This window comes from Aethalodelphis obliquidens, unplaced genomic scaffold, assembly GCF_003676395.1.
Source record: "Aethalodelphis obliquidens isolate GAN/ISIS:26980383/991018 unplaced genomic scaffold, ASM367639v1 scaffold5, whole genome shotgun sequence".
Classification (NCBI taxonomy): Eukaryota; Metazoa; Chordata; class Mammalia; order Artiodactyla; family Delphinidae; genus Aethalodelphis; species Aethalodelphis obliquidens.
The window spans coordinates 50,406,554-50,431,441 of record NW_020837949.1 but is presented as its reverse complement, the minus strand read 5'-3'; the positions used below and the strand labels follow the sequence as shown (position 1 = coordinate 50,431,441).

The 24,888-nt window shown below is 40.9% G+C and overlaps 2 protein-coding genes across 6 annotated transcripts in view; both read right to left on the bottom strand.

Moving 5' to 3' along the window:
* The window catches only part of OSBPL3 (oxysterol binding protein like 3), a 206,580-nt gene that overhangs the window by 164,979 nt on the left and 16,713 nt on the right, over positions 1–24,888 (bottom strand). The gene's annotated exons all lie outside the window — the stretch shown is intronic.
* On the bottom strand, positions 6,640–7,462 carry LOC113618324 (60S ribosomal protein L7). Its single transcript, XM_027102372.1, has one exon. It carries the CDS (start codon positions 7,444–7,446, stop codon positions 6,700–6,702), a length of 747 nt encoding a protein of 248 aa, XP_026958173.1. The 5' UTR covers positions 7,447–7,462; the 3' UTR covers positions 6,640–6,699.

Sequence of the window (24,888 nt, the reverse complement as noted above, 5' to 3'; positions counted from 1 at the left end):
GACATGATATACTATACATAGAGGATCCTAAAGATGCCACCAGAAAACTACTAGAGCTAATCAATGAGTTTGGTAAAGTTGCAGGATACAAAATTAATGCACAGAAATCTCTTGCATTCCTATACACTAATGATGAAAAATCTGAGAGAGATATTAAGGCAACACTCCCATTTACCACTGCAACAAAAAGAATAAAATACCTAGGAATAAAACTACCTAGGGGGACAAAAGACCTGTATGCAGAAAACTATAAGACACTGATGAAAGAAATTAAAGATGATACCAACAGATGGAGAGATATACCATGTACTTGGATTGGAAGAATCGATACTGTGAAAATGACTATACTACCCAAAGCAATCTACAGATTCAATGCAATCCCTATCAAATTATCAATGGCATTTTTTACGGAACTAGAACAAAAAATCTTAAAATCTGTATGGAGACACAAAAGACCCCGAATAGCCAAAGCAGTCTTGAGGGAAAAAATACAGAGCTGGAGGAATCAGACTCCCTGACTTTAGACTATAGTACAAAGCTACAGTAATCACGACAATATGGTACTGGCACAAAAACAGAAACACAGATCAATGGAACAAGATAGAAGGCCCAGAGATAAACCCACGGACCTATGGTCAACTAATCTATGACAAAGGAGGCAAGGATATACAATGGAGAAAAGACAGTCTCTTCAATAAGTGGTGCTGGGCAAAGTGGACAGCTACATGTAAAAGAATGGAATTAGAACACTCCCTACACCATACACAAAAATAAACTCAAAATGGATTAGAGACCTAAATGTAAGGCCAGACACTATACAACTCTTAGAGGAAAACATAGGAAGAACACCCTTTGACATAAATCACAGCAAAATCTTTTTTGATCCACCTCCTAGAGTAATGGAAATAAAAACAAAAATAAACAAATGGGACCTAATGAAATTTCAAAGCTTTTGCACAGCAAAGGAAACCATAAACAAGACGAAAAGACAACCCTCAGAATGGGAGAAAATATTTGCAAACGAATCAACGGACAAAGGATTAATCTCCAAAATATATAAACAGCTCATGCAGCTCAATATTAAAGAAACAAACAACCGAATCCAAAAATGGGCAGAAGACCTAAATAGACATTTCTCCAAAGAAGACATACAGATGGCCAAGAGGCACATGAAAAGCTGCTCAACATCACTAATTGTTAGAGAAATGCAAATCAAAACTACAATGCGGTATCACCTCACACCAGTTAGAATGGGCATCATCAGAAAATCTACAAACAACAAATGCTGGAGAGGGTGTGGAGAAAAGGGAACCCTCTTGCACTGTTGGTGGGAATGTAAATTGATACAGCCACTATGGAGAACAGTATGGAAGTTCCTTAAAGAACTAAAAATAGAATTACCATATGAGCCAGCAATCCCACTACTGGCATATACCCAGAGGAAACCATAATTCAAAAAGACACATGCACCCCAATGTTCATTGCAGCACTATTTACAATAGCCAGGTCATGGAAGCAACCTAAATGCCCATCGACAGACTTCTTTATCCAAAGAAGATGTGGCACATATATACAATGGAATATTACTCAACCATAAGAAGGAACGAAACTGGGTCATTTGTTGAGACATGGATGGATGTAGAGACTGTCATACAGAGTGAAGTAAGTCAGAAAGAGAAAAATATATTAATGCATATATGTGGAACCTAGAAAAATGGTACAGATGAACTGGTTTGCAGAGCAGAAATTGAGACACAGATGTAGAGAACAAAAGTATGGACACCAAGGGGTGAAAGTGGCTGGGGTGGGGGGGGCAGGTGATGGTGTGATGTATTGGGCAATTGGGATTGACATGTACTCACTGATGTGTATTAAACTGATGACTAATAAGAAAAAAAAACACATTCTGAATATCTTTCCATGGTAAGACATATAGACCTACAGCATGGCTTCATAGTATTCATTATATATACTGTTCCATCAATTCTAGAAAATGCATTTTCCAACATTTTAACATCTCTGATATTAGGCATGTCTCACATTTAATAGCCATCACAGTTTACTTAGCAGCGTATTTTTCTTCCTTAGTGGTACATTTTCTTTCTTAGTACTACATAAATTAATGGTGGATCTTCCAATTAATAGTCTTTGATTCAATGATACAGTTGGCTGTACTTTGTGTAATCAATCCACTTTTGGTGTTAGTGTTGGCAGCAGAAACTCTTTTTTTTTTTCACTTTTTATTTTATATTAGAGTATAGCCAATTAACAATGTTGTGATAGTTTCACGTGCATAACAAAGCGACTCAGCCATACATATACAGTCACCCATTCTCCCCCAGACTCCCCTCCTATCCAGCCTGCCATATAACATTGAGCAGAGTTCCCTGTGCTATACAGTAGGTCCTCGTTGGTTATCCTTTTTAAATACAGCAGTGTGAACATGTCAATCCCAAACTCCCTAACTATCCCTTCCCTCCGCCCTTCTCCCCCTGGTAATCATAAGTTCACTCTCTAAGTCTGTGAGCCCATTTCTGTTTTGTAAATACATTCATTTGTATCATTTCTTTTTAGATTCCGCATGTAAGCAGTATTGTAATATATTTCTCTTTTTCTGTCTGACTTACTTCACTCAGTATGACAATCTCTAGGTCCATCCATGTTGCTGCAAATAGCATTATTTCATTCTTTTTTATGGCTGAGTAATATTCCATTCTATATATGTACCACATCTTCTTTATCCATTCCTTTGTCAATGGATGTTTAGGTTGCGTCCATGTCTTAGCTATTGTAAACAGTGCTGCAATAAACACTGGGGTGCATGTATCCTTTCGGACCATGTTTTTCTCCAGATATATGCCCAGGAGGGGGATTGCAGGATCATATCGTAGCTCTATTTTTAGTTTTTTAAGGAACCTCCATACTGTTCTCCATAGTGGCTGTATCAATTTACATTCCCACCAAAGTGCAGGAGGGTTCCCTTCTCTCCACACCCTCTCCACCATTTATTGTTTGTGGATTTTTTGATGATAGCCATTTTGACTGGTGTGAGGTGATATCTCACTGTAGATTTGATTTGCACTTCTCTAATCATTAGCGATGTTGAACATTTTTCATGTGCCTCTTGGCCATCTGTATGTCTTCCTTGGAAAAATGTCTATTTAGGTCTTCTGCCCATTTTTTGATTGGGTTGTTTGTTTTGATGATATTAAGCCACATGAGGGCAGCAGATAACTCTTGATGTCCCTTGTCACACTCCCTCAGCCCAGCCCTGGTTTCAGGCTTAGCCATGGTGGGGAGTTCCTCATAGGGTGAACTCAGGCTGACAGCTCCCACCACAGGCAACACAGGTGTCTCCTTTGTTCTCTGGGGTCTTTTCTGAAGCTAAGCATCAACTCAGCCTAAAGGCAAGGGCAGCCCAGAAATGTGGAAGCATTAATGGCCAAGGTTACAACCTCAACCAGGGGGCTAAACGGGCAGCTGTATCCATGCTCTGGCCTCCTATCTTTCCAAAGGAGGAATCTGGGTGCAGAACGGAGCCCCAAATGCCTACGGCACCAACCTTCATAACACACTTTTATATTGGCTTTTCCTCCCTCCCTGCCTTTCTCCCTGCTCCCTCACCCCTGCTTCCTGGATCCTTCCCAAATAAACAACATGCACTCAACTCCTTGCTTCAGGCTATGCTCTCAGGGGAACCTGAAATAATGCGGTGGTCATTTAGGCTATTTCTAGGTCTCAGTTTCTCTATCTGCAAAATGAGAAAATGGAAATAAAATCCTTTCAAGCTTCCACATTTTAGGACTCCAGAGGATCTCCTCCTTTTATACATCACAATGCGGGTGACCTTTTCAACACAGAGAAGCAAACTTCTAAGACTAAGTCATTAAACTTTATGGTACGTATAGGACCAGGCCTTTCAAGTGGGACAAAGAAGAGAGAACCACTGAGAGATGCTATACTTGGTGGATGTTCTGCTTCAGAATGTTGATAACACATTAATGAACTCAACTGACATGTGCTTATCAACGAGATACAGCCCCAACTGGAGGCCCTGTCTTCTTGAACTATTTAAACAGTCTTCAGTTTTCAAGTACCTTGGCACCCAAAGTATGTTTGCAAATCAACTGCTTGGTATTTCCAATTAGTTTTTCCCACAGAAATGCTATTAGAAATGGTTATGTTCCCAAGCCAGGCCATTAAGAGTATTTAGTCTATAAAAGCCCTAAGTACCAGCACAAAAGTTCCTAAGAAAGTACAGAACTTGACCACATTCATTTCTTTACCAGAGAAAATATTTAGTAATGCAGTCAAGACTCCAGGAACAAATATTCACCCACGCCAACACATACACACAGAGATACATAAACACACACACAAACACACATACTGGTGAAAAGGAACTTCTCAAGAATCAAAATGCCTGCACAGATGTTCACTTAAGTCCTTATAACTAGTCTTGATATCAACATAGACCAAAAACAACGACAACAACAACAGAACCTTAAGCTCACCAAAGCGCTCAAAGGTTAACGTAGAAACAACTGAGTTCAACATGCAAAGCATGTAAAAATTTCTTGGCCAAGGATAAGAGTAAAAGGAGGGAAAGAGGGCCAATCAGAACAACTGAGATTAAAGAAAAAATATTCTTTCCCATTTTTCTCCATGGAAGGGCTGACAAAAAGCACCACAGGGGAGAAACCTGTATTAATTATCCTCATGGTTTGCAAGAAAAGCTCTTTATTAATTTCAGTCTAAACAAATATAAATAAACAGACAAAACACTCTAGACATAAACCTGTTGCAAGAGCTCTCCAAAACCAGACATAACACCCATGGTACATCTTTCAGCTTGAATGAATAAACCCTTCCAGCGTGACCTCCAATGGTTTCATTTTTTTAAACATAAAAGGGAATCATTTCATTCAAGGATGAGACTGGAGAGAGTTTTTGTATTGTTGATAGCAACACTGCTTGGGGATACGATTAACTGGATTATATCACCTAATAATTAAAAGGAAGAACAGGAGTGAATGTAGCGGGGCATTTCATGCTTTGAAAAAGGAGCTCAGACATGGTAAAGTTTTAGAATGCAATAGTCAAGAGGCACTTTAACTACCCAGGCACCAGTATGACACACAAAATTCTATTCGACAAGACTGATATTTGATTTGGGTTAGGATCAAGGATCTAAACAGAATTAAAGAAAAGAATTTAAGTAGCTAAGCAAAATAGAAGTGTCCCTTTTATTTTAGGGACAAGGAAACGAAGGCCCATGCGCTCAAGATTTGCCCAGTGTCATGTTATCACTAACCGTATACCCAGTTACTTAGGTCTACCTGGAGAATGCCAGGCACTGTAGCAGACTGAACCTCTGAAACTTTAGAAGGCATGGTCTAATTAATCTTCCATATCTAAAAAATCATTTTTAACATCCTTGAATAAAACATGAAATAGGATGAAATTTTAGGTGTTGCTCTACCAATAAGGAAAGCCTCGTATGAGCCACCTAAAGATATTACGTACTGAATTTTTTCATCCAGTTTAATGTAATTCATGCCAGGCATTTGTATAATCATAGACAAAATCCTACTACATTCTTAACTCTGTGTATTACATCAGCCCTAGGGAGATTGTGGTTAGGTAATTTCCAGGATGTCCCAGCCGTTACAATCTGTAAACCATTAGCTGAATTTATTAACCAGAGTACCAACAGGATTCCCAGATTTAAAACATTTCTCCACCCAATTCCCTTCCCCTCCTCCACCTCACCTAAAATAACTCTGAGGTTTTTCAAACGTAATACTATAATATTTTAAAAGATGACAACCTTCATTTCAGTAGTTTCATTTCATCCCTCTAATTGTTCTGGCGACCCATCTACAGCTGGATTCCTGATAACCAACCATTTGTCAGCTTTGCCAGGGAGTTAGACCATATCTTTCCAAACCAAGCAACTCTTCCCTGAGGTTTCTTTCAAGTAAGATTATACGAGCAGTTTCTAATTTCCTATCCCTGCAGGAAAGGTTGCTCAGAACTTGATTTTAAATACCTCTTATTAAAGTATTGCGTGGCTGCTGAATTATGACCAAATTTTCAATCTTCATCCTAAATGGGACTTTATTAGTTGGGCAGTTGTTATTATTCTCAGTATGAAAACCAAAAAGATTAATAGAAAAAGGATTAGGCACATTAAAAAGCAGTCAGATTGTATTACTGATTAAGTAGTTCACAGCCAAGGAAGGAAGCTCACTTTAAACAGAAGCTGCAGATTTATATCCACTCCCTATTTCAGGACCTGCCACCAGAGATGCTCAATAAATGTTGAATGAAAAGCTTTTTCCCATCCAAAACCTTTCTTCCTCTTTCATAGTATTCTACTCTTCTGCCTTCCGCAAGAATTACAGCTTTCATGTGAGCAAACAAAGGAGCTATAATGTCCAAATACACAGTCTCTCAAGCCAAAACATTGTCCCAAACCCCAGGAGTCATCTAGCTGCTTTATTAAGTTATGAAAAGCCTTTCTAGTCAAACACTTGGATTAATTTATTTTGCAAATTAGGATATCTTTAGATATGAAGTTATTATTTATTCTCTGCACCAAGAGAGACTGTTACTTTTTTTTTTTTTTTTTTTCAATTTGAGAGCAGTCACTGTTTATTAACTGACCGGATTACAAAAATAATCATGGTAGATACCTTAGTTCATCCTTCTTATAAGTCTGTTGATCTGGTCTTCCCTGTTGCCAGCATCTCCACCTTCTACAAAATGGGTAGTCTTTTTCTTCATTCCACCTCGTGGAGAAGACAATTTGAAGGGCCACAGGAAGTTGTTTGCTTCTTTGAAACGTTTTCCAACAGTATAGATCTCATGAATCAGATCCTCCATGCAGATAATACCATATTTGCCAAGAGATCGAGCAATCAACACGTTATCTGTCAGGGCAATTCTCTTCTTGTTGACTTTGCCATAACCACGCTTGTAGATCAATTCATTTACTGCCTTCAGGTTTGGGTACCCCCATGCAATGTATGGTTCCACAATTCTCAGCATGTTAATTGAAGCCTTGTTGAGCTTCACAAAGGTGCCATTGAAAATCTGACGGAGGCGAAGAAGCTGCAACACCTTTCGAACCTTTGGGCTCACACCATTGATACCTCTGATCCTGATGACAAATGCCAATTTGGGTTCCGCGGGTACGTAGAAGTTGCCAGCTTTTCTTGCCATCCTAGCCATTCGAATCTCAGTTCTGTACATCTGCCGGTACTCCTTGTGATAGTGCTTAGCTTTTTCATAGATGAGCTTCCTCCTTGCCTTTCGAAGCATCTTCTGGGCAAATTTCTTTCTCAGGCGCTTGATCCTAAGCTCTGCGAAATTCTTTCGCTTTTTCTTAAGGGTTTCTGGCACAGCAGGAACCTTCTTTTTCTTCTCCTCAGCACCTTCCATGGTTCCAGCCGGGAAAGAGGCGAGACTGTTGCTTTTTAATCCTTTCTCCATAAGGATGTCAAAATTTTTCAGTCACAAGGTAAGACATCAGACCAAAATAGCTTTAAAAGTTCTGTATAATTATGAATGTCATTACAGTTACTCTATGTCAAGAATCATTCATGCTATTTGAATTCATATAAACACATTCACTTAGAGACCCATTTAACCGGGGCGTTTCTGCCCCAAAGAAAGTATGTAGACAAACAGCACTCTTACCATTCCAACCATATTACTTTTCAGTACTGCCTGGACAATTCTCTTACACAGATCGGGAAAAAAAAAAACCGGGCGGGGGAGGGGGGGTTGGCAGGAGCAAGGGGTTGGTACAAAGAGGCAAGTCCTACAAATAAACTTGGGTTCTGTCCAAATAATTAAAAGAATTAAAATTTGGACCCTAAGCAAACACAAAATCATTCTGCATTGATAACTCTTTTTAATTTCAAACCTAGAAATTTTTTTTAGCAGGAATATGGTGACCAAACTATATTACCTAGAAATTATAAGGGTGGAAGACACTTTGCCAGGTTTTTTTTTTTAAAGAGTGTAAGAAATATCACACTGGGTCTGATAAGTGGTTTCTCTGGCCAAGGGTTCTTGCCAATGGTACTAAAGGGATGGATGGAAATAGAGTGAAGGATAAAGCAATTGGGCTGTTAAGGAAAATGTAATCATGCCCTCCATAATCATGACTTCTAAGACCCATGATATGATGACCCTTGGTCACTAGAAGTTTCAAGAGAGCAGGGATTTTATGTTTTCACTGCTCTACATACCCCAGTACTTGAACAGCATCTGGCACACAAGAGGCTCCAAACAAATTATTTTTGAATTAATACATTGTTACAACACGATCATTCAGACATTTGCTTAAAGCTGATAGCACATTAAGTTACCAGTTAGTTCCCCACTAATAAACCTTCTCCATAATGAGACTGGGTGCTGCCTGTCATTCAGGGACTCATTTATTCCGGCAACGAAAATTTACTGAGCACCTGAGATGTGCTAGGAATTTTGTTGGCGCTGGAGATGCAGTGGTGGACAAGACAGGCAGTTCCTGCCCGCAAAGGGCATCCATTCTAGTGACTCTCTCTGGCTGCTACGTGGAGGACAGGCTGTTGAGGCGGAGAAGAAAAGCAAAGAGGCTAGTTAGGGAACCTGTGCGGACTAACGGTGAGATGATGGTGGCCTGCACCAGAGAGGAGTCGGTGAAAAGGAACTGAACTCAGGCTATATTTTGTACATTTATAGGTTGATGGAGATAATCCAGGAGGTGAAGAAATTAATGACATAGGAGAGAAGAGATAAATCCATAGGCAAAGAAAGAGAGGTTGAGACCTGTGAGTGGGTGCATGGCCTCAGACAGGGGCAGGGGCAAGTGATTCACTGTAACAGGACGGAAGGCAGAGTGTGGGTACCATAATTTCCTAGTACCTAAGTCTGCAATAAAGGAAATTCTCATCTAAACAAAACCCATTAGACTGCAGGGTAATCCCATTCTCTTCCCTGATTAAGAAATGTAATACATGTTCACTGTATTTAGAAATTTTAGAAAATACAGAAAAGTATTAAAAACACCCATTGATATCACCTGGAATTTCACCCTTGATATCACCTGGAATTTCACCCTATAGTGATAACTATTACAAACTTTTGTTGCATTTCATCCCCAAATGTTTTCTAGTTAACCTATTTATTTTTGTCATTGGGTTCAAACTGTACAAAAATGATTTTACATCCTGGTTTTCTCAGAAGCGCGTCCCATTCCACACTCATACATTTCTTGATCTAGTAGAAGGGCTGACCCAAAATCACAAGCATTGTTCTTGAGTCTCAGCTCTGCCGCAGACAAGCCTTTGACTCCACAAATGGCTTCACAGCTCTGGCCTCCGGGACAGCTCTGATGACCTCTGGGGTACATGGGGCGTCCTCACTCTTGTCCTCTTCCTACCGCTCTGGAGGGAGGGTCAGTCTCCATTACCAGCCTCTTTTCCTTCTGCACACACCTAAATGGTTTTCAGTCATGTTCCCGTGCTACATACGCTCCCTGGGTCTCCTGCCCATCCCTCAGTTTAAAGATGCTTCCAGACAAGTACTCTTTCCGTGGACTAGACTCTTGCTCTGAACATGCCAGGGGATGTCTCTTTTCTCTACCTGTATGCACTTCTTCCCATAAACTGCTCCTGGTTATGTGATTACTCAAGCGTCAACCATCTAATTACTCTGCCACTGTTTTCTAATATATGATCTCTCACGTGCATTCTACCTGCTAAGTCTACTTTCTCTGGCCCCTCCTCATATTCAACATTCTACATTTCTTTTCATACTTCTTTTATCTCCTCTGCTACTTCTCCCCACTTCGTTCCAGAAAGGTACACTGGGCCCCTTGTTATTCTTCAAATATTCAAGTGCCCTTCTGCCCCAGGGCCTTTGCACATCCTGTTTCTTCTACCTAGACAACTCTCTCCCCAGACATTTATGTAGTCTGTGCTCCCTCTGTCTCTTCAGGTCTCTGCTCAAATGCCGTCTTATCAGAGAGGCCTTTGACTACCCTATATAAAATCAAATAGCAACCTGTCCTGAATACTCTCTAACCCCTTAGCCCTGCTTTCATGTTCTCCATGGCACTTAATATCACCTGGCATATATATATAATTTGTTTATAACGCAAACTCCTCAAAGGCAAGATTTTGTTCACTGTCATATCCCCAGGACTCAACAAGGGTCCTGGCACATTCATGAGCGTTCAATAAATATCTACAGAATGAATGTTTTTGAAAACACACAATCATTAAGCTGCCTCAGCACATCCATTGCCGTGCAGCAGCATCACTGTGGCCTCACAGATCTTCTTCGCTCAGACTAGCTCTTGGCCCTGCAGAGAAAAGCCTGCACTTGGAGCTTTGAGATCAGGCTGCTGCCCAACCTCCAACTTACCAACTGGATGCACCATGTGAAAACTCTAAGAGCTGGATTCCCACTTCGTATCCCAGACCACGAATAAAAATGTCCGTTTCCTTGAGGACACGGAGAAGGGTAGGCTGGGACGAAGTGAGAAAGTGGCATGGACATATATAAACTACCAAATGTAAAATAGATAGCTAGTGGGAAGCAGCCGCATAGCACAGGGAGATCAGCTTGGTGCTCTGTGGGAGGGAGGGAGATGCAAGAGGGAAGAGATATGGGGATATATGTATATGTATAGCTGATTCACTTTGTTATACAGCAGAAGCTAACACACCACTGGAAAGCAATTATACTCCAATAAAGATGTAAAAAAAAAAATCTATCCTTTAAAAGAAAAAAAAAAATGTCCATTTCTACCAGGCCTTGAATCAATCTCCATGGAAAATACTGACTGACTCCCCCAGGGTGCCAGGGGCCTACAGCCCACACCTGAGTGTGAGCTCGGCGCTGACTCCCATCATCCGGAAACCCACTCGGTCATAGAAAGGCTTTACTAAAACTGCTGTGTGACTGAAATACTGCAAAGCCTGTTCCAGGAAGACCCCTGACCCAGCCTGGAGGGTACCAACTGGGCTCCCAACTAACCATCCCGTTTTCTGTTCTGAGCTATTTCTACCTCCGCACAAGATGCCAATGGGTAGATTATTTTATCAACTAAAGCATCTAGCCACTCAGATTAGAACATAGCTAATTTTTTAAAATATCCTTCATCAGTTTTCCCCGCTCCAGCTTTCCCACCTGCCCATTCCATGTGTTTGTCGCTATGAAGAACAGAATGGTAAAGCACTAGAATATCTATTGCCGTTTTCACGTCTTCTCTTAACCATCAAATGAGCATCTTCCTTTATCTCTGTCTTGTGCACACAGTGCACACATTTCTCATAGAAGGTTTTTCTGTTTGTAAAGTTGGTCTCATTATTAGAATTAAAACTGTTGGATTTTGTTTTGCATTCTTCTTTGTGAATCTGATCTTTTTCTACATTTGTGATTTCCCCACCTGTCTTTTAGCTCCTCATGTAATATCATGTTAACAATCAAATTTCAGTTTTCAATGAAGATACATTCTTTTGTTCCTCTACTGTTTTTTGTTTTTTTAACTCTTTCACCCCTCAGCCATTACTTTCTTCTCATGGATCTCCTCTGGTGTGGTAAAATTCCTTTTTAAAATAGGTTCTCTTTGTTTTACTGAATTTCTAGTTCCCGACTTCATGGTCAGCTCCACTGACTGCAGCGGGGAGATCTTGGGCCTATCTGTTCACATACTTTCACATTTTGTGTCTTTCCTCATTGACGCCTTGCCCCCAGCCCCCTGCCAATATTAAATACTCAATAGAGTGGTCTAACTGCTCGTCAATAGAAATGTAATAAGTCATATTCTGTCTGCCTTGCCTGGTGCTGTGAAGGTCAGATAAGATTAAGTGGTAATCAAACCATTCTAGAAAGTTCCAGTCTGTATACTTGAATAGGCCCTTTGCTTTTGTTAAAAGAGGAATTTAACACTGTGAAAGGAAAGGCTACTGAAGCAACATAATGCACTCATGTGGTCTTTGCCAAGATCCTGGCAGAACAGACACAAAAAGAAAAAATTCACCTAAGGTTTGTGAGACACAATCCTTCCCATCAATAAAAAAGATTACTTTTCTACACTTCCAAAACAAATCCAGTCTGCATTACACAAAAACTTGTCAAGCCTTCAACCACCTCTTTCTTAATGAATTTCACCTTTTTCACTCAGTGATCGAGTTTGAAAACAAGCTCTAATCTAGATTGAACAGCTGAGCCTTATCCCAGTGCTAATACAGTACGCAGGTAAAGATCTAGATAAAAATTGCTAATAAACACTTCTCAAATCACTAAGCTTCAACGACTTTTAACCAGTACATATTCATTCATCCTAAAAGTACTCTAGTATTTTGCCTTTTATCCTTTAAATAAAATTCTAGTAAATGACGTTATTTCTTTTTTTTTTTTTTTTTTTTTATGACGTTATTTCTTAAACAATACACTTGATGTTCTCGAATCTAATATCAGCCACTGAAAGATTTTGTGCAAATTGCTTAAATACCTGAGTCTCCGTTTTCTCATTTGTAAAACAGAAATACGAAATGCTTTGTCAGTTGGTTATCGCGAAGGTTAAAGGAGGGAAAGCACTTGAAAGAATTTATAAACCCTAACAGACTACACAAAAATATAACTGTTAGACGGCAATTCAAAGTCCTCTATGATCTCATTTCCTAATTTTTTTTTTTTTTGGAGGGGAGCAATTTTATTTACTTTGATTAGGTAATACATTCACATGGTTCAAAATTCCAAAGTTGCAAAAGCGTATTTAGTAAAAAGTCTTTCATTCCTTTCCGCCAACCACCTAATTCTCTTCTCAGGAATGTAATCAACATCTTATTTATTTTTCAGATGCATGTGGATTTTCCCTCAATTTTTATACAAATGCTATCATATTATTCACTGTTTTACATCTTCTTTTTTCTGCTTTAACAGTGTATCTTGGAGATTGTTTCATATTCATATATCAACAGAGAGGGAGCTCCTCCATTCTTTTCATTGGCTGCCTGAAACGCCATTGAGTGGAGGGACCATGATATATTTAACTGTCCTACATTTAGGTTATTTCCAATCTTTTACTGTTAATAGTCTTTGCTCATGTATAAGCATATTTGTAAGGTAAATTTCTAAAAGAGAACTGCTGGGTCAAAAAGTATACACATTTTCAATTTTGAAAAAGATTGCCACATTGTCCTTCATAGAGGTTTACAGCAATTTATTCTCCTTCCAGCCATAAATGGAAACTATTTCTCCACAAAATTGTCCATATAATCTCTTGTCAAACATTGTTGTTAAATCTCAGCCAATAGGATAGCAAAAAATGGCATCTTCATGTGTTTTAATTTGCTTTTTCTAGTGAGTTTTTGGGCCTTTTTTGCTTGATAGTCTCTCTTGAGTAGCAAGAAAATTTAATTCACTCCCTTTTACTTTCTTCCTCTACACCCCTCTGCACATCCTATGACCCAGCCATCCTGAAATACCTACTATTCTCCAAATAGACTACATTTTGGAAAATGCCTATTCCTTCCACCTCTAGTCACAAAAATGTTTGACAGTCAAATTCAAAGGCGTTTCAGTGTTTATGAAATGTTCCTGTATTGCTCTCATAGGACTTAATCCCTCCTTTTTCAGGGTGTCCAAGGCACACTGTTAAAGCTTCAGAATAGCATCATTTCACTCTGCCATGTACATATATGAGCTTCTTAAAGTCTGAAAACAAATTCTCCATCTTAGCACCCTTCATGATATCCAACACAGTCACTCAATTAACGTGGAATGGAAGACTGAATTAGAAATAAAAAACTGTGACTTTCTAATAATTGCAAATGTGTCCTTAAACTTCCAAAATGCTGTAAATCTAGTGATGGGGATAATAAAATATAGTGAAGCTCTGGAGACTTGCTCTTTGGCCTAGAAGTTCATATTACAACTTAATGCTGATAAATCCTTCTTCTAAGTTTTTTGTTCAACGTTTGTTTTAACACTGAAATCCTGGTTGTGAGTTAAATGACTAAAGAACATAACTAAGATCAAAGCATTTTTTAAAGCAATGTACTAAGGTCTAGTAAACCCATGAAAAGGTGGTTGACTTTTTTACTAATCAAGGAAATGCAGTTTAAAAATCACAAGAGGGCTTCCCTGGTGGCGCAGTGGTTGAGAGTCCGTCTGCCGATGCAGGGGACACGGGTTCGTGCCCCGGTCCGGGAAGATCCCACATGCCGCGGAGCGGCTGGGCCCGTGAGCCATGGCCGCTGAGCCTGCAGGACCGGAGCCTGTGCTCCGCGACGGGAGGGGCCCCAACAGTGAGAGGCCCGCGTATCGTAAAAAAAAAAAAAAAATCACAAGATACCATTAGACATCCAACAGAATGACTAAAGTGGAAAAGACAGAAAATGTCAGGTGTAGATGTAGAGCAACCAGAATTCTCATAAACTGTTGGAGGAAAATGGTATAAGCATTTTGGAAAACTGTTTGGGAGAACCAACTAAAGCCACACATATGCCAACCCTGTGACCCAGAAATTCTACTCCTAGGTGTATATTTGATTAAAAAAAAATACATTGTTCACACAAAGCTATGAACAAGAATGTTGGCAGTGGCATTAATTATAACAGCATACAATGGGAAAAACCTAAATGTTTATCAATAGTAGAATAGATGAAGTATGGTACCCATACAGTGGAATTCTAACAGCAATGGGAATGAACAAACTATACAACTTCACACCAAAATGTGAGAGAATCTCACAGACCCTAAGGGTCTACACACTTCTTTTTACATAAATACAAAAACTAGCAAAGGTAACCGGATGCTGTTAAAAATCAGGAGACTCCTATGGAGTAGGCATGGGGACTGGGGACCACATGAGGAGGCTTCTAAGGAGCTGGTAATATTCTCAGGTTGGTTACACAGATGTGTTCATCTTGTGAAAACTCATTAAATGATACAACTGTGCTTTGTATACTTTTCTGCATGAATGTTACATTTCAATAAAAAGTTTACCTAAAAGAAAATAGGCTAAAGCTCCAAAAGGGAATATATTCCTTTAAAAATACCTTTCATGAATAAATGTTTTTTAAATGTCATGGTGATTATTAGCCATTTTTGCAAACCCAACTGACTTGCACTGGTTTGACCCAAGAGCCTATCAAAAAGAGATCCAAAGAAAGCAGTTTTCTATTTCTAAAACAATGCAGGAGCCACCAATGGTATTCAGGATGGTTTGATTAAGGAAAAAAATGAGGTGACCAGAGATCAGCTCTAGGGAATAAGCAAAGATTGCAGAAAAAGATGAAAAGAAACAAAACCACCTTAAAATGGTACCAAAATATCAATTACTCTTAAATAAGCCTTCTGTTGAGCTACTAAGGAAGAAAAACAACAACTACTTATTCCAATACAGATATGTGCCTCAGCACCCAGCTTCCCTTCCAGTATTAGGTTAAAACACTGCACAAGAGACAGAAAGAGAGCACCATGGGAGTAGTAATTAATGGCAAAGGCAGGTGTCTGAAAAGAGGGAAACCAAGGGAAATGAAACACAAATTCTTCCACCTCATTAGTCTTCTAAAAATACTCCCATAACACAAAGGCATGCCCTGCTTATGTAGTATATAAATGAATGAGAAACCTAATCAAAATGGTTTTTGTGAATCTTGACCATAGCCCAGATACAGGTACTTTGGAGATTTAAAAAAGGAAAAGAAAAATTGATGGCACTGAACTAGTCGAGCAGTGCTTCGAATAAACACAGAGATGGACAAAATAAAATCAATGTATAGTAAATGCAATTGTCAGTGTCAATGGAGACAGATGTTTAAAAAGCTCTTCTATTGGCAGGGCAATATAGAAATAACAGGCACTCCAGGACTGATGACCAGACCCAAACACTTATTCTTTTCTGAACCTAGCATTAATTCATTTTTAACTTGATCTCGATTGGACTCAAGAAGGCAGCAAAGGGAAAAGATCAGAAGTCTAGGCAACCACCAGAGAGAGGTGACTTTGCAGCCAACTTTCAACTTCCTGTTGTAAAAGGATATACCAAAAAGATAATTAACTGAAATTCACAGATAATCTATAGCATTTCACGTTAGTCATGGTACAAAACTGGTTTTGCACAGAACTGTGCCAAGTAGGCAGCCCCTACAAAAAGAAACAACAAAAAAAGGTGGGATGCTGTCAAGGTTTTAATTACAGCTCTTGATCTTACATTGTCCACCTTCAGGTAAAGATGCTAATAAGCAGTGAAATTTGCAGAAGGCAAGTAGCAAGAAGGAAAACAAGCCAGAGATTTGAATAATCAAACCTTCAAATAAATTTTTTTAATCTGGAACTAATCATTATTGGCTCATGTAGTGATTAAAAAAATTCTCTCCCCTTATAGAAGGTAGGATTAGAATTAACCACTAACGATCCGAGCTAGGAATGGCATCAAGGGAAAAAGAAAGATCAGAAGTTGCCTCCTGGGCTTCCCTGGTGGCGCAGTGGTTGAGAGTCCGCCTGCCGATGCAGGGGACGCGGGTTCGTGCCCCGGTCCGGGAAGATCCCACATGCCGCGGAGCGGCTGGGCCCGTGAGCCATGGCCGCTGAGCCTGTGCGTCCAGAGCCTGTGCTCCGCAACTGACCTGGTTAAACAGGTTCAAAGAGAGGATCACCATCAGCTAGCCATGACCAGAAATTAGACTTGAAATCAGCAAGAAGAGCATTTGCTGAGGGCCTAACAAGGGCTGGCAATTCAAGTGAGTACACTAATCAAGGAATGACTAGAAGGTCTCTCTAGAAGAACTCACAAGTCCAAGAAATAAATGAGTAGCTTGGGACGGGGATAAGTAAACAAACCTATGGATAGCATCAGAGATGAGTATTTATTCATCCATCAAGCATTTACCCTGAGTGTTCACAACACTGCGAAAGACAGACAACCATTATTTTTGTTTGTCCATCCAACTCATCCTTCTGGTACCAGCACCTCATTCTTCAGAGGAAACATCCCTTCCCCTGGTTCCGCAGGGAACACCTGACCGACACCCGGCCAGTGACAGTCCTGATAACTCTGGTACCAGTAACTGGTTCAGGGTTAGGGGCATGACCAAAGGCAGGGACAATCAAAAGCAACAAGCATCGGCAGAATGGAGTTATTTAGTGTAGGAAATAAGCCCTCTGCTCTTAAGAGGTTCTCACATGGAGAAAGTTGGCTTGAGAATGAAGCCAGATGAAAAGAGACTAGGAAATGGCAAGAAACAGGGCCCTGATGATATGATTTGAGCCCCTAGATCCAGCCATTCCTGAAGCTAGCATTCCTCTTGGACTTTTTAGCAACATAAGCCAATAAACTTTCTTTTAAATTGTCCCTAAACTGGATGGGTTTTTGTTGCTTGCAAACAAATTCTCTAATCCATGATTACTGCCTTATTCCCTTAAATCCCTTTACAGCAAGGGTCCCCAACTCCCTCACCCCCAGGCTGCACAGCAGGAGGTGAGCAGCAGGCAAGTGAGCGAAGCTTCATCGGCGGCTCCCTACCACTCCCCATCGCTCGCATGACCGCCTGAACCATCCCCCCACTCCATCCCCGTCCGTGGAAAAACTGTCTTCCATGAAACCGGTCCCTGGTGCCGAAAAGGTTGGGGACCGCTGCTTTACAGGAATAATTCTTCAGCCAGAGTACCCACCGTCAATTATTAAGAAATCAAAAAATATCTTTTGAAGTGGGACACTCTGAGAAATTGATATGAAATAAGTTTGTCTTTATTACTCCCTGCGTGTTAGGAACCTTTTGATGACAGAACCATTTCTTCCCACAAAGGAAAATAAGCTTTTTTGGTGTGATTGATTATTCACCCCAGATCCTAATACAGGGTTGGTTGGGCCTTTAGAACACCAAAGGCCTGTCTGCTCAGCTCTTTGTGGGCGCCAGGAGTCCATAGGACAAGGTGAAACTTGAGGGGTTTGCTGCTTGAATTCACTTCTTTCTGCCTCCCCCATGGAAAGGAGAACCCAAATGAAGAGTGTGTGGATTCTACAAGCCTCCCTCGGCCCCCACTTTCCCACAAAACAGAGGCCAGTCATGTGGTCAAAGCTCAGTTACAAAGTGCTGATAGCAGCAGTTACATTCTGTGGGTTTCACCATTACAAAACCCCATTCTGTACATACGTAAAATAGATAGCTAGTGGGAAGCAGCCACATAGCACAGGGAGATCAGCTCGGTGCTTTGTGACCACCTAAAGGGGTGGGATAGGGAGGGTGGGAGGAAGGGAGACACAAGAGGGAAGAGATATGGGAACATATGTATATGTATAACTGATTCACTTTGTTATAAAGCAGAAACTAACACACCATTGTAAAGCAATTATACTCCAATAAAGATATTTAAAAAAAAAAGTTAAGAGAAGTCTTAGAATTTTGATTTAAGATTGCTGAGGAACCAGTGCTACCATTATATGAGAAAAAAACAAAAACAAAACACCATTCTGATAGGCAAACAGACTTGCTGAGGCCATCTCCACAAGGAATCTGGCCAGTACCCTTTGCCCCTTTTTGCTGATCTCTGTCCTGAGTAGACAGTAGCACATCCAGGTGAGTTCACATCAGATTGCCTTCACCCAAGGATGTGAGTGAGGGGGAAGTATGCTGACCCAGGTTCTGAATGTAGAATGTGCCAGCACAGAATGGTAGAAAAGGCACAGGACTAGAAGTCCAGAGGACCTGGATCTGGTCCTGGCCCCGGCTTTGCTACCAGCTACATGTGATCTCAGATAAGCCATTTCACCTTTCAAGGTGCTGATTTCCTTACTGTGCAAGTGACGGGTGGAAAGGGATCTGTGTTTTTCCACTGTGGGTGGTGACTTAGGTGGATGGTGAAACCAATTTAGTGGATCAAGACCGACATTAAAAACTTGATTCTAGGGCTGAGCAGGAATTATACAAGATGAATCTAGAGCATCCGGTAGTGCCAGAAAGTAAGAACATGCTCAAAAAAATCAACAATGATAGGCTTATGTCAAAGGGCCACGGGAGCCAAATTAAAGGGCTCCTACTGGCCAAAGCTGAAAAAATTTGAGCACTATACTAAATAAAGTACTACTGGATTACAACCCACAGTATAAAATAAGAATCCGTGAATCCACACCAATATAAATATTGATTAACTAAATACATCAATAAATGGGGGAGGATAGACAGACCTGCCATACAGAAAAATGCCAAATAATCTACGTAGGAGGTAGAACATAACTCCCCACTGCTTAGGTGTGGGCTGCACAGTGGGCAGTAGAAAGAGTAACTTTGCAGTAAACAAACACTACCTCAGCCAAAGGATCAAGGTCAACATGAACAGTGATAAAACACATTGATAGTATGTACTTTCAACATGTGGTAAATGGCAGTTTACCTCTGTGGTCTTCCGCCCCAAAACCCATAACCCTAGTCTAATCATGAGAAAAACATCAGACAAATCCCAACCGAGGGACATTCTACAAATGCTTGACCAGTATGCCTTGAAACTGTCAAGGTCAACAAAAACAAGGATAGTCTAAGAAACTGTGACTGCCAAGAGGAGTTGAACGAGACATGATGACTAAACACAATGTGGAACGCTGGATAGGATCCTGGAATAGAAGAGGGACATTAGGTAAAAACTAAGAAAACGTGGATAAAGTTTAGACTTCAGTTAACAAATCAGAATGTATTAGTATTGGTTCATTAATTGGGACCAATGTACCTTACTAATGTAAGACAGTAATAGTAGGGGAACTGAGTGTGGGGCATATGGGAACCCTCTGTACTATCTTCACAGCTTTTCTGTAAATCTAAAAGTGTTCTCAAATGAGAAGCTGTTTTTGTCTTGGGGGGTGATTAAAACAAACTTTGTTATGGGAGAAGATGATCGCTAAGCTTTCACTAGCAACACAAAAGGAACACTAAAGCTACGCTAAGGAAATCTGAAATCTAGATGCAAAGGTCCGCTCTGCCATTTGCCCTTTGGGTAAGTCACTCACCTTACCGGAGGTGCTCAGTCGGATTTACCACAAGGTAATACCTGTCCTGCTACGTCACAGGGTTGTTTTGTTGTGGGAAGCAAAGTATATTAAAGTAATTTACAAATGTGGAAATGCTATTTAAAATATGGGGCTTATGATAACCTAGCGTGAACCAGAATTTCTGGTTCCTCCCCAAATCAGAGTGGGCTCAGGGCTGCTTGAGACTGAGTCTTTTGCCTGCTGCAGCAATGCTTGGGTTTTCAAAGGGGTCCCTGGAGCAGCAGCATCAGTATCACCTGAGAACTCATTCGAAATGCAGAATCTCAGATCCCACCACAGATCCATTAAATCAGAAACTCTGGGGTGGGGCGCGCAATCTGCTTCAACAAGCCCTGCAGGTCATTCTGGTGCTGCTGAAGTTTAAAACCCCAGAGAAACTGACAGATAACTGTGAGTCCCATTCACACGGGCCACACTCCTCCAGCTGGTTTCCTGTGCAGCTAGCAACCACGCAGCTCTCACTTCCTCCAGAACCCCCTTCACATCTATTGACACTTGGCTAATAACTCCTCTGGGGGCGGGGGGTGGAGGGGAACAGTACCATGCACAGGAATGTAGAGAAGTCCATGACACGCTAAACCTCAGCATGAGTTAACTAGCTAGAGCAAGACCCAAGAACATGGGTATTTTGCCCAACTCATCTGTGAAGTTCTCAGCAGTGGTTGTTGTATGTGACTACCAGTCACACTGATGAAAGCACATTCTCCAGAGCAAACACTTTCAGTGGGTCAAAGCCTCGCTCTATTAACATCCTTCCCAGAAGCTCTCTTCCATTTATTCTTTGGAATTATCCCCCTTCCCCATTCACCAGCAATCAGGGAGTGGCTGTGAGAATTAAATCAGGTGATGTTCTCTAAAAAAGTACTGAACATAGTGGCTCACTTTTTATAGACAATCCATAAAAGAAAGCTACTATGATTATCGTTATAAGGTCCTCCTACCTTTGTGACTACTTACCCTTCCCCTACCTACCTCTTGTTTGGCATTCCGCAAGGTACCACATACATCCCCTTTCCTCTTCTGGGACCTGCCCGAAAGGTTAGACAGGTTGAGCCTCCCTTGGAAACCTCCTCAACTGCTATAATTTCAACAAAACTGCCAACTCCCAGGAGTGATCCCCAGTTTTGCCCTCTCTTCTGAGTTATCTGCTGGACATCACTGATATCAACCACACACTTCAAGCTCAGCATGTTCAAAACCAAAAGCATCCTTTTTCCCTAAGATCTATTCATCTTTCTATTTTCTTCCATGGCATAATCACTGGCACTTTAAATAACAGCCACATAGGCCTGAAACTCTGGAGTTACTTCTTGGTTTGCTTTATATGTTTACTGCAGAATAAGGAACACCTTAACTTGGAACAAAATTTCAAAGATGCAATTTAAATCTCACAACTGTCCTTTTATCTCCCATTATCCCCTCCTTGGGGAAATTGATGTTACCCACTTCTTGTATAGCCTTCAAGAGGTATTTTATATTAATGACACACAGGGAGTACTAGTAAATGTTTATCAACGAGCTCTCTGGAAAAACAAACACAAAAACCCCGATTTCTTTCCTTTGCCGATTGCCATGGTGTAAATACTCCCACCTTGGCCAATTTCAAACGACCACCACAAAGTCATTGACCAAGGAGTTGGGGAGAGATATACACAACTGGTCTCACAAGCCAGTGCCATCTGCCTTCAGCCCACCCCCTCCCCCAGTTTATGAGTATGTGTACCTATGCATAATATGTACATGTTTACATATATAAACATATAAAATATATATTAGCTATGAATATATTTTTTCTCACATGGAAGCATCCCATACATACCTTGGTATATATGGTATGTATGCCATAAATCTATGTAGTCTACACTTGTTTTTTTTTTTAACTTAACTCAGAGATTGTTACAAATCAGTAGATGTAGAGATGCTTCATTTTTAACTGCTCCATTACTCATTAACCAGTTCCTACTGATGGACAATTAGGTTATTTGCAATCCTTTTATTCAAACAATGCTTCAATAAATAACTTTGCACATATATCATTGTGCACATTTACTTATCTGTAGGATTAAATTCACAGAACTGTTACGGCTGGTTCAAAGGGTGCATGTGTTTGCAGTTTTGACAAATACTGCCAAGGGCTCTACACAGAGCTTGGACCAATTGACATTTCCATCTACCATGAATACCTGTTTCCTCAAACCTCTGCCAACAGTTATCACATTTTCTGACATTTGCCAATCTGATAGGTGAAAAGCATCTCACTAAAGTTTTAACTTACCTTTCTCTTTTTATGAGTGAGGTTAGAGTTTTCACATGTTTAAGCATCATTTGTATGCAATTTTGTGAACTATTTGTTCAAATTCTTTGCCTCTACAGTAACTGTTCTTTCTCTTGTTGATTTGTTGTAGTTCTTTATATATTGATGGAACTAGATCTTTGTGACATGAATTGCAATTACTTTTCTAAATTTATTGATCACCTATTGACAGTTAAAAATATTTGGCCCTGCAAAAATCATATATAGTCAAATAAATCAATATTTTGTTTTATATCTTCAAAGCCTTTTCTATCTCCATTATTATTAAAATGGTATTCTATTTTTTACTAGTTGTTTTAATGTTAAACTTTTGACCCATGTGAAATTTATTTTGATGGAAGCCATGATGTAAGGCTCCAACATTTTCACCTGATTGTACCAACACCATTTATTATCTCCCAGAGAATCATCTTTGCCTTCTCTCTCAACCCTGGACCCCAATTTCCTAGTGCCTAGGGGCTGTCATTCTAACTTTCCAATATTTTTTGCTGTCTTTCCTTTCTTCTCCCACTGTGACCACCCTAGTTCAGGTCTCACTGTGGTTATACTCCCAGCCTCTGACCTTCTCTACCACCCCTAGAATACTTTCTCTAAGATAGCTCGCACCACGTCACCTCCTTGTTCACCTTCCACAGGATAAAGTCCAAACCCTTACTATAGGATTCAGGATCCACTCCATTTGCACCCCAACCTACCTCCCCATTCTCATATCCTGTCACTATTCCCATTTAAAACAGTGCTTCTCATCAAACTGGAGGGTTCGTCACTCCTCAAAATGCTACGCCTTGAGCAAAACAAATAAATGTATACAGCAAAACAGAAAGGACTCACAGATACACAAAACAAACTAGTGGATATCAGTGGGGAGATGGAAACGGGGAGGGGCAAGAAAGTATAGGATTAAGAGGTGCAAACTACTATGTATAAAATAGATAAGCAACAAGAATATATTGTACAGCACAGGGAATTACAGCCATTATTTTGTAATAACTGTAAAAGGAATATAACCTACAAAAAGACTGAATCACTATAAAAAAACTAAATCACTATAACTTTAAAGGAGTATAACCTACAAAAAGACTGAATCACACCTGAAACTAATACAATATTGTAAATCAACAACACCTCAATTAAAAAAAAATGCGGGGAGGAGCTTCAAGATGGCGGAAGAGTAAGACATGGAGATCACCTTCCTCCCCGCAAATACATCAGAAATACATCTACACGTGGAACAACTCCTATAGAACACCTACTCAATGCTGGCAGAAGACCTCAGACCTCCCAAAAGGCAAGAAACTCCCCACATACCTGTGTAGGGCAAAAGAAAAAAGAAAAAACAGAGACAAAAGAATACGGACGGGACCTCCACCAGTGGGAGGGAGCTGTGAAGGAGGAAAAGTTTCCACACACTAGGAAGCCCCTTCGCAGGCAGAGACTGCTGGGGGCGGAGGGGGGAAGCTTCGGAGCCGCGGAAGAGAGCGCAGCAACAGGGGTGCGGAGGGCAAAGCGGAGAGATTCCCGCACAGAGGATCAGTGTCGACCGGCACTCACAAACATGAGAGGCTTGTCTGCTCACCTGCCGCAGCGGAAGGGTCTGGGAGCTGAGGCTCGGGCTTTGGTCGGAGCACCGGGAGAGGACTGGGGTTGGCGACGTGAACACAACCTGCAGGGGGTTAGTGCACCACGGCTAGCCAGGAGGGAGTCCGGGAAAAAGTCTGGAGCTGCCAAAGAGGCAAGAGACTGTTTCTTGCCTCTTTGTTTCCTGGTGCGCGAGGAGAGGGGATTAAGAGCGCTGCTTAAAGGAGCTCCAGAGACGGGCGCGAGCCGCGGCTATCAGCACGGACCCCAGAGAGGGGAATGAGACGCTAAGGCTGCTACTGTTGCCACCAAGAAGCCTGTGTGCAAGCACAGGTCACTCTCCACACTTCCCCTCCCGGGAACCCGTGCAGTCCGCCACTGCCAGGGTCCCACGATCCAGGGAAACTTCCCTGGGAGAACACACGGCACGCCTCAGGCTGGTGCAACGTCACGCTGGACTCTGCCGCTGCAGTCTTGCCCCACATCCGTACCCCTCCCTCCCGCAGCCTGAGTGAGCCAGAGACCCTGAATCACCTGCTACTTTAACCCCGTCCTGTCTGGGCGTGGAACAGACGCCCTCAGGTGACCTACATGCAGAGGCAGGGCCAAATACAAAGCTGAACCCCAGGAGCTGTGCGAACAAAGAAGAGAAAGGGAAATTTCTCCCAGCAGCCTCAGGAGCAGCGGATTAAATCTCCACAGTCACTTTGATGTACCCTGCATCTGTGGAATACCTGAATAGACAATGAATTATCCCAAAATTAAGAAGGTGGACTTAGGGAAAAATGATATATATATATTTATATATATATATCATATGCTTCTGTATGAGTATACTTCTGTATGTGATTTTGTCTGTATAGCTTTGCTTTTACCATTTGTCCTAGGGTTCTGTCTGTCCGGTTTTTGTTTGTTTGGTTGGTTGGTTTTTAGTATACTTTTC